The following is a 9972-nucleotide window of genomic DNA, read 5'->3' as shown; positions in this document are numbered from 1 at the left end:
CCAGGCTGAGCTCAACATGTCCAACCTGGTTCTGATCTCTGGGTTGTCATGTCAGTTTGCTTATTATTATTATTATTATTATTATTATTATTATTATTATTATTATTATTATTAAACATCATAACTTTATTAAATTAAACTGAATTTATCTTAATATTTAATAATAAAATTCATTAAGTTTCTGTTCTGGTTGGTCATTCCTCCATATTTCCCTCAGGTAAGGAATCTCTGGGTCATCAACAGAACCTGGGACCGTCACCATGGTAACCAGGTTCATCCCTCTCACCTGGCGTGCCGAGGCGGTCCTGCCAGGTGGGCTTGTAGTCGTCCAGCGTCAGCAGCAGGATGTACATGGTGAGAGCGAACAGCCCAGCCAGGAACAGATAGAAGACCAGGTAGAAGAGCAGGACCAGGCCTGAGGAAGAGGAGGAGAGGATGAAGGGCAGGACGGGTCAGAACCTGCAGGTACCCCACCCAACTATTTTACCCCCCCTTACGATACTACACCCCCTTTTTACCCTGTTACCACCCAAATACCCCCCTCATCTCCAGCTGCCTCTCTGATCCTCTGATGACCCACATTCAGGGGGGAGGGGCAGGTGTTACCATGACAACAGCATTGGTAGCTACAGGCTAACTAGCTCAACTAGCATCACAAACAACGTCAATCTGTGGGTTACCATAGCAACAAGCAGGTCAGGCGATCCTGAATGACTTAAACCCAGGGATGATGTTCACCTGGACCCGGATACCAGAACCAGAACCGACCCAGAACCTTCACCTGGGTCTGCAGAACCTCACTAGAACACCCAACACCACAGCAAGTCCTGGAACTGGACTGGATCCGGTTCTGGAGAACATCTGGACCTTCTCAGCAGGTTCTGGGCACCATCGGGTCAGAACCTGGTTCCTCTGACAGAACCGGCCTTCAGGTCCACTAAGCCTGTCAGAACCACCAGACCCTGATTCAGTCTCCTCCTCCAGAACCGAAGCCATCGAACAAATCTGCAGGTAGAACTGCATCAGAACTAAGAACCAACCAGAACCAGAACCAGTCTGGATCGGGGACTTGGAGACTCGGTGATGATTGGCTCCAGTTCTTCTGGTCATGTGACTGTTGCCATGGAAACACCCAGCCAGAGGAAAGGTGTCCTCTGGTTCTCCCAGGTTGAAGCGTCCAATCAGAGCGTCCGCTGCTCTAATCCAGATTAACACAGTAGGGGGGGTCAGCCCCAATGCATCATGGGAGATATTATCCTCACAGACAGTTACATAAACCCATCAGAACCAAAACTGGGTCAGGCTGGTCTCTGACCCAAAGGGGCGTGGCCTAATCTGGACCACCACAGGTCAGAGGTCACAGCACAGAGACGCCGAGTCCCAAACCTGTAAACTTCATTAAATGTCTTTCAATTAACTATCAGATATTATTTAATGAAAATAAAACTAATGGAAATAAAACCGTCTCCATGGCAACCAGCAGCACAACAAACATCTGATCAATAAATGAACCAATATTGATTAAAACTGATAATCAATAATCACTGGATTACATCAGTCCTGCTGGTTCTGGTTGGGTCCAATTAGTGGCTACAGCAGAATGTACCGGGCTCTACTGTGGTTCTGATACGATTACTGGGACCAGAACCAGAACCATCAAACGGGCCAACAGCTTCCTGCAGTAAAGCTTGGTGTTGGCAGCATCATGCTGAGGATTCTGGGTCAGTCCAGACCCAACCCGGGTCCAGTGGACCAGTATGAATACAAAAACACCAGAACCAGAACCAGATCTGGTACCAGATAATTGCTAAAACCTGGAGGTCAGTAGAACCAGAAATAATACCAGACCAGCGCCAGGTCACCTGGTACCGGACGAACCCAGCTGATGAACCCGTCCTCCATCAGAACCAACTGATGGAGGACGGGTTCTGATGGAGGACGGGTTCTGGTCCATCAGCTGGTTCTACAACAGTCTGACGTCACAGCGGATCAATGAAGTGATGAAGAGGAGGCTCCTTGGCCTTCATCTCTAATAATTATAGTTCGCGCGGGCGCGCGCACGGCGCCGCGCTCTCACCCCAGCTCGTGGCCGTGCGTCCCAGCAGCTCGTGCGTCCGCGGGTTCCAGAAAAAGTCCCGCCAATCGCTGGAGGCGCGGCGGGAATCCTCCTTTGATCCGGACATGACGCTGAGGATGAGGAGGATGAAGATGCGGCGAGGATCGATCGGCGAGGATGAGGAGGGTGATGGAGGTGATGATGAAGGACACAGAGACGCTGCGTTCAGTCCCGAAGCGGTGACGTCATCGGGCCAATCACGGAGCGGCTGTCATCGAGGCCCCGCCCCCCGAGGCTGATTCACTATGACGTAAAGGAGAGACGTTTCTCCTCGCGCTGCCTGAGGTACGTGATGACGTCCAAGATTCCTGTTGCCCCTAAAGAAAATGCTGAGGTGTTTGACGGGATCCCCAGAGGATCATAAAGGTTCGATCAGAACCAATCAATATAAACTCCATTTATATCGATTATTGTCCTTTTATGAGTAAGAAAACAACAAACTGTTAATAAATATTTTATTAAAACACATTGTTTGTATATTTTATTGGTTCAACATTTTTTTAAATATAAATTGGAAGTGAACTTGGTTGCTCCTAAAAAATACTGAATAAATAATAAAGTAAAATAAATTTCTTATAAAATTATTCATAATGTTAATCCAGTTAAAACACTTTTGATAAAAATATATAAATGATATCTGGACCCTTTGTGTACTTTCTGTAAAAAATCCTGAAGAAAAGCTGATTCATCTTTTTTGGGTTTGTTGTTATAATAGAATATTAGAATAATAATGTTAGTTTTCTTTCATAAAAATATCAGCATCACTTTAACAGATCAGGATGTTTTTGTTTGGGATGGAGAAATGAGAACTGGTCAAAACAGAATGTTTATATGTTGTTAACATCTTTATTTATGGTAAATATTATATTCACACCTCCAAATATTTAGAACAAAAGCCTAATTTACAGATTTTATTTTCTATTAATATAAAATCAGAGGTCACGCTACACATTTTTGTTCTCTGTCATCTTGACCGACAGCATTAAAACAAATCAGTCGTGTTTTTTTACTACCCGTCAAATTATTGATGTCATATTAACATTTAGCTCTTTAGCTGCGTTTTAGTTAATATTCAGCTAGTTGAATCCAGACCCCATCACATGTAAAGCAGATGAACTTTTTCTCTGTGCTGACAAAAAACACTGATGTGGCCCCAATAACTGAAATAAATGGATTAACACAAGATTGAAAACTCTTTAGTTTTATCTGGTCTGTAATGGAGACTTGAATTAAATCCACCATTTCTACCAGAGGTTTGTGATGAGCTTCCTAACCAGACGCTCCAAAGTGTCCGGTCCATCACTCTTCAGCTCCGGTCAGAAAGACACATTTAGTTCAGAGACCATGAGATGATATTCAGAAATGATTATTTATTGATTTATTTACGATGAACTCTTTGCCATGTGATGTTGTCTCCCTCAGGACAACATGAAAAAAGGGGCGGGGCTAAGGGCCGCAATCAATTTAAAGACAATACCACAGAAGAAGAAATATAAAGGAGGGGCTTCCGATCTTAACGTAACACGGTTAAAACAATGACAGAGTCAGATAAGGAACAATACAAATAACAAAAAAAAAGACATTTTGTGTATTAATAACAAAAGAGAAATACAATCAGGTTACACTTGATGTTGTATCTGTAATTACTAATGTTCTCTGATGTTCCTGTATGATCCTGGATACAAGGCAGGCCACACCTGGTCCGGTGATGGCAGGTCACATCTTGGCTAACCCATCCAGAAACATTTCACAACATCTGATAAAACATGTTAATAAATAAAACTTTAATCATTTTATTAGAAAGACATCAGGAAGAAATTCAGCAAATGATCGACTCTGAGTCAGTAAATGGATCCAGAACCAGAACCAGGACTAGTTCTGGTTCTGCTGTGTTTAAATGCCTGGTTCAGTTTAATTTCTGCTGCAGTGTGATTTTAATATTTCCTCAGTTATCAGAGAAGTTATGATATTTTCCTCAGCAGATGGCTGAGATGGCTTTGTGTAATGGTAAATAAAACCTTTTTTTATTCACAAACTCCGGACGTCTTCTGTTCCTGATCCCAGCAACATTAGATTAGACTCTATTAGGAGTAACTTCACATATAATGATTATACAACATGCTGTGCCTGTAAGAGCATTTAATTAAAAGTAATAATTAATCTAGGTGTGCTGTGGTGATGCAGGGGTTCAGCACAACCCACATATGGAGGCCTCAGTCCTCGAAACGTCGCAGGTTCGATTCCCGACCTCTCATTACCCACTTTCCTGTTAATTAACTATCAAATAAAGGCCAGTAGAGCCAATAAGAAATAAAAGTAATAATTAATCTGAGAAGCTATAATATCTTCTTAATATCCATCAGTGAGTTTATTCACACCTGATTCAACTCTTTAACTCTTCTACCTCCTGTATTAATTAATTATTAGGGTATTAATCACCTACAGGTAACATTTTTAATCTATAAATGTGTCGTAAAAATTCTTCTGGTTCTTTAAAAAATTATTTGAATTGATTCTCAAGCTTTTTTAACTGTGATTTTGTCAAAGGTTAGATTTTACTGGGACATAAATCAGGTTTTTATTTAATGTAGAAAATGTTTAAGGTTGTTTAATATTTTTAAATGAACTTTTCATTATACTTTAATTTTGAAAATCTTTGATCATAGTAATTTTTGTCTGTCAATTTTTTAATAAAAAAGTAAATAAAATCTCATTCCTGCCTTCAGACTCCCTGCTGAATCTGATTGGAGGAAACAGTCTTAACCCCGCCCACACCGCGCCGCCCACCGCTTCGGTGAGTAATGGGGCGGAGCTTGAGAAACCGTGTCACCGTGCACGCGCTTGACTCACGCTCGTGCACGTCCCCGCCTCTTTCTGTTTGCAGCTGCCAGAGCTGATTGACCAATAGGAACACACCCAGGGATCCGTCCTGTGCGCATGCGTAGAGCCAGGAGCAGCGTGTGGAAAGTTTGTGATGAAAGTTTGGAGAGTTACAGTTCAGTAGGAGAAAAGGAGGAAGAGGAGGAGGAAGAAGAGGAGAAATAGGAAAAAGAGAAGCTCTTTATCTCCCGCTGAAGCTCCGACCCGCCGCGGCTCCTCTCCGCTCCCCAGGCCGCCCTCAGCTGTTCCTCCCCCGGCATGAAGATCCAGTTCGCCCCGCTGAACGTCCCGCTGCGGAGGCGGCTGCAGACCGCCGCGGTGCTGCAGTGGGTCTTCTCCTTCCTGGCTCTGGGTGAGACTGGTTCTACTGGTTTTACTGGTGGTGTTACTGGCTCTGTGTAAGTATGCTGGACCAACTCTGATGGTTCTACTGGGTCTCTCCTTCCTGGCACTGGGTATGTATGGCTGGGTGGTACTGTTGGTACTGGTTCTACTGGGTCTTCAAGAATCTACTGTTTCAGTTGGGTCTACTGGTTTTTCTAACCAATAGACTCTCCCAGTAAGCAGAGCATGTAGGAGGTTCTGATCCATCTGCTGGAGGTGAAAGTGAAGAAAAGTTCTGACTGGTTCTGGTTCTGGTCTGGACGTTCTGAAGGGAACCAGCTGGACCGGTACCGGTACCGCTGGTACCGCTCTAAGTTCTGCTCAGAGCTCCAGGATGAATCTAAACGCTGATCGACCATCAGATGGATCTGATCTGTGATCAATCCTCCATCAGAGCCAAAGCTCCTCAGGTAGCGGCTCACCTGGATCAGCTGCTGATGGACCTGATCGTCTCCTGATCAGAACCGAACCTGGTGGATCCATCTGCTGATCAGCCTGTTTTCTCTCCAGTCAGAATGAAATGAGCCTCAGATGCTTTCAGACGATGAGACAAACTGAGGAAGTTATTATTTACATTGGAGTGAAGTTTTACCTTCCTTTAGTTTCTTTATTTTTCAGGTTATTGTCTGAGGATAAATGTGGTTCAGTTTAACCCAGTGTTTCCCAGCCTGGTCCTCCAGGCTCACTGCCCTGCATGTTTTAGAAATGTTCCTGCTTTAATCCACCTCATTCAGCTGATTGCAGTTCAGCAAAGACCTGCTAATTGAAACCACCTGGATTGAAGGAAACACCTAAAACATGCAGGCAGTGTATAAAATATTAAAATCATAAAATCATCTGGTTTGATTCTTATGGTCTAAATAACTGAATCAGTGGATTTATGTGAGTTTTGACTCTTTGTAGTTTATTATTGTTCACAGATAAAGTTTGTTTGGCTGCTGCTCATTTTCACAGCAGGGAAAAAGTTTGAGAATATTTATGTAAACTTTGACACAAAGTTAATTTTTATACATTCTGACTGGTGTGTAAAATATGGAGCTGCATGTTTTAGACATGAGGCCTTAGATGTTTCGGGTTGACCAAGCAGAAACACCAGAACCATCAGAACCTGGTTCAGCCAGTAGAACTCTGGCCTGACCCAGCGGGTTGGTTCTGCCCGGTCCAGTTACTCATCCCGTCTCTGTTCCAGCCCAGTTCTGCCTGGCCGCCTTCGTCCTGCTGGCCGTCTCTGATTGGTGGATCGCTGCTCTGCTCTATGCTGGTTGGCTGTGGCTGGACTGGGACACGCCCACCAGCGGAGGCCGGCGCTGCCATTGGGTCAGGAAGTGGAGCGTGTGGCGCCACTTCAGGGACTACTTCCCCCTGGAGGTGAGACCAGAACCGACCCACAGGATATTGATTATTGATTGATTGATCACTGATTGATGTCTCTGTAGCTGGTGAAGACGGTCGATCTGGACCCGACCCAGAACTACATCTTTGGGTTCCATCCCCATGGTGAGACTCTCAGTGCTGCTGGTTCTGACCCAGTTCTCTCCACCACTGGTTCTGGTTCTGACCCGGTTCTCTCTCCAGGGGTTCTGGTGGCCGGGGCGTTCGGGAACTTTTGCACGGAGGCGACCGGGTTCTCCCGCCTGTTTCCGGGCCTGCGGTCCCACCTGCTCATGCTGCCGTTCTGGTTCCGAGTGCCGTTCTTCAGGGATTACATCATGTGTGGAGGTGAGTGAGGTTCTACCGGGTCGGGCAGCAGAAGGTCCGATTCCAGCAGAACCAGCAGTTCAGATTTTAATATTCAAAACAGGAAACAGGAAGTAACTGTGAGTACCGGTTCCGTTTACTGGACTCAAGTAGTCTGTCTGTAAATGGGTCGAGGTTCTGGTAGAACCCAGCAGATCGGACCTGGAGCAGAACCAGGATCATGATCATCATTCCTGTGTTTTTCTGACTACCTGCTAGCTTATCGTTAGCTTCCCCCACTCAGACTCTCAATCACACCTGCATGAACATTTTCCCTCCTTTTTACCTGCAGCAGCAGCAGATAATCTGAACTCTTCATCAACCTGGTCTCTCTCATCGTCAGCCTCCTCTGACGACAATAAAACCCCTGAATCAATAATTCTTTCTCCTTCTCCTTTACTGAATCTGCTCCAACGGTCAAAGTTTGTGTGGTTAACATATCAGTTAGTTTGACACATTTTTCTGAATGGACCTATGCTCTTTTGTTGTAGTTTATCCTCTCACTTTTCTCGGATTCCGGTTAGCAGCTAACCGCGTTAGCAGCTGACCGTTAGCAGCTGACCGTTAGCAGCTAACCGCGTTAGCAGCTGACCGTTAGTTGAAATGGCTCTTATTTATAATGTCAGAGGAGGGGGGGCAGGCCAAGGAGAACCGAGAGATTTTATTGGATAAGCCCAATTTCCATCAATAAAATCAGCCAATGGCTGCCACAGTTGATAAAAATTTCATTTAAATATATTTGTTGTTAAATTATGACGGCGTCGGGCCGCCAGATATGGACAGTAAATGCATCAGTCTGTTGTTCAAACTGAATGCAGATTTTTTCCTGATCATATTTTCAACCCGCCACAGTTCAGCTGCGTTATTTTAATTTACTCATTACTTTATACTTTTACCTGCATTTGGCCAGTGGGGGGCGCTAATTTCCACCCTTTGATTCATTACTTTGTTACTGAATGATGTACAGATCAATAATCCACTGATCAGGTTCTGATGAGGTTCTGGTTCAGAAACAAAAACTTCTTTCATAATTTAAAATACAGTTTTGAGTCATCCAGGTTTTAATGTCTAATCTACTAACAGGTTGGATTAATCTGGATTACAGATGAATCTGAGTATCTTCAGAACCAAGAGGAACCACTGGAGTCCAGACTGATTGGACCCAGATGTTAGAACCAGCCAGATTCTGGGTCTGGACTTTGGTTTTGAACCTGGATCAGCTCAGCTGGTTCCCTCTGCTCCAGATTACAACAAACTTTATCAGTGACCTTTGACCTCTGTTGCACTGCACCAGGGGGAGTTGGGCCATCTGAGCAGCTTCATCAGAACCACCGGGTCCAAACCATCTGAAGTGAAACTGGACCATAGGTCACAGCAGCAGGAGAGGGATGGGGAGGGTACAGGTTCTCTGATTGGCTGGCTGAGCTCTGTGAGGTCACATGGGGTCAGCGAGGGTCAAGGGTCATAGTTACATGTGGTGATCAGGGAGACCAGCTGCCAGGTAGACACTGGCATCAGGTCTGCTGCCACCTGGTGGCAACACGGAGAACTGCTGCCACCTGGTGGCAACACGGAGAACTGCTGCCACCTGGTGGCAACACGGAGAACTGCTGCCACCTGGTGGCAACACGGAGAACTGCTGCCACCTGGTGGCAACACGGAGAACTGCTGCCACCTGGTGGCTGGATGTGGAAATGCAGCAGCTTGATGTTGGCCTGAGTTTCCTCTGTGCAGCAGAAACTCTTGATCCCATCTAAATCTTCTCCAGAGTCCATCAGGTGGCCCAGAACCCAGCAGAACCTCCTGACCGGCCCGGTCAGCCTCTTCCTGTCAGAACAGGAACCTGGTGGCTCTTTGGTTAAACTGGTAGCTATCAGCTTCACTAGAGAGCCACTAGAGCTGGTTACCAACTGATAACTGGTAAAGCTAGCTCTATCAGATTTACCAGAGAGTCTCTACTGCAGGGGTCCCCAAACTTTTCCCTGTGAGGGCCACATAACTTTCCCCTTCTCTGCTGGCGACCGGAGTCAGTTTGTAACAGAAAAAGTGACGACTGCAGGAGCCTAAATGTAAAAATGTATTGTTTTCCAGAAAGCACAATCAAATAACCCTCTCTGGGTTCTTCACAGAAAAAATCCAGGAAGGATTATAGAGCTTTGGAGCTGACCTCACAGCGTGTGACGTTTACGTCGCTCGGCACCATGTTTGCAGCCCACAGACCAAAACTAACTAGTCAGAACAAAAGAGTTTTCATTGTATTACCGACCGCAGCAAAGTTGTTTTGCAAATTGGTTACTGGATATTCGCCCTCCGCGGAGTAAGGGACGTTCAGCTCAAGGTTGATCCGATTTATGAACGCCAATTTCGGCCAGCTGTTCTCTACCGATGCCTCCTGAAGCGCATCAGAGGTTCACATAGAGACCGTCAATTTCCAAACACTCCTGTAAATAAATGCCTTGTCTTGTGACCAACTAATACAAAACGTGGTAGTTCATGCTATTACACGAGGCACACTATCCTCCATAGTCATACTTCATATTCAATATTTTAAATATTAAATGTTTTCTTCAATAGCTTCCAAATCGTGTCCCCCATTAACTGAAAATCTGAGTGAAATTATTCTACTAGACCATATAGATGAGGCATATTTTTATTTCAGTTTGACCCTTTTTATTTTTTAACCAAATTTATATTTTAAAAATATATTTTTAAAAAAGTTCATAAAATGTATTACCTCAGATGATAAGCACCTTCTAGGACAGGATCTATTTCATTACATGTTTACTTACCTGAAAGATGTTTACAACAAATATTTACTTAAAGTGTGATCCATTTCATAAAATCTGTCACCTTTA

The 9972-nt window shown here is 44.6% G+C and overlaps 2 protein-coding genes across 2 annotated transcripts; one reads left to right on the top strand and one right to left on the bottom strand.

Moving 5' to 3' along the window:
- Window positions 1-221: 221 nt before the first annotated feature.
- LOC106941936 (sodium/potassium-transporting ATPase subunit beta-2-like) lies at window positions 222-2297 on the bottom strand. Its single transcript, XM_015025088.1, has 2 exons — window positions 2078-2297; window positions 222-415 (listed from the first exon to the last, which is right to left on the bottom strand). Exons 1-2 carry the CDS (start codon window positions 2181-2183, stop codon window positions 237-239), a joined length of 285 nt encoding a protein of 94 aa, XP_014880574.1. The 5' UTR covers window positions 2184-2297; the 3' UTR covers window positions 222-236.
- A 23-nt stretch (window positions 2298-2320) lies between these two features.
- Window positions 2321-7140, top strand: LOC106941935 (2-acylglycerol O-acyltransferase 2-B-like). Its single transcript, XM_015025087.1, has 6 exons — window positions 2321-2401; window positions 4843-4910; window positions 5001-5348; window positions 6570-6748; window positions 6817-6877; window positions 6956-7140. The coding sequence occupies exons 3-6, from the start codon at window positions 5255-5257 to the stop codon at window positions 7105-7107; spliced, it is 486 nt and encodes a 161-aa protein (XP_014880573.1). The 5' UTR covers window positions 2321-2401; window positions 4843-4910; window positions 5001-5254; the 3' UTR covers window positions 7108-7140.
- The last annotated feature ends 2832 nt before the right edge of the window (window positions 7141-9972 follow it).

The sequence above is a fragment of the Poecilia latipinna genome, unplaced genomic scaffold (assembly GCF_001443285.1).
Source record: "Poecilia latipinna isolate Pla-1442-1.1 unplaced genomic scaffold, P_latipinna-1.0 Scaffold3944, whole genome shotgun sequence".
Lineage (NCBI taxonomy): Eukaryota > Metazoa > Chordata > Actinopteri > Cyprinodontiformes > Poeciliidae > Poecilia > Poecilia latipinna.
The sequence above is the reverse complement of the archived record's forward strand: the minus strand, read 5'-3'. Positions and strand labels throughout refer to the sequence as shown.

Excerpts from the sequence above, each read along its gene's own strand:
- LOC106941936 (XM_015025088.1), bottom strand. The coding sequence starts at position 2,183 with ATGTCCGGATCAAAGGAGGATTCCCGCCGCGCCTCCAGCGATTGGCGG. Across the intron at positions 416-2,077 it reads ACGCACGGCCACGAGCTGGG|GCCTGGTCCTGCTCTTCTAC; the intron begins GTGAGAGCGCGG and ends CCTCTTCCTCAG.
- LOC106941935 (XM_015025087.1), top strand. The coding sequence starts at position 5,255 with ATGAAGATCCAGTTCGCCCCGCTGAACGTCCCGCTGCGGAGGCGGCTG. Across the intron at positions 6,749-6,816 it reads GGGACTACTTCCCCCTGGAG|CTGGTGAAGACGGTCGATCT; the intron begins GTGAGACCAGAA and ends ATGTCTCTGTAG. Across the intron at positions 6,878-6,955 it reads CTTTGGGTTCCATCCCCATG|GGGTTCTGGTGGCCGGGGCG; the intron begins GTGAGACTCTCA and ends TTCTCTCTCCAG.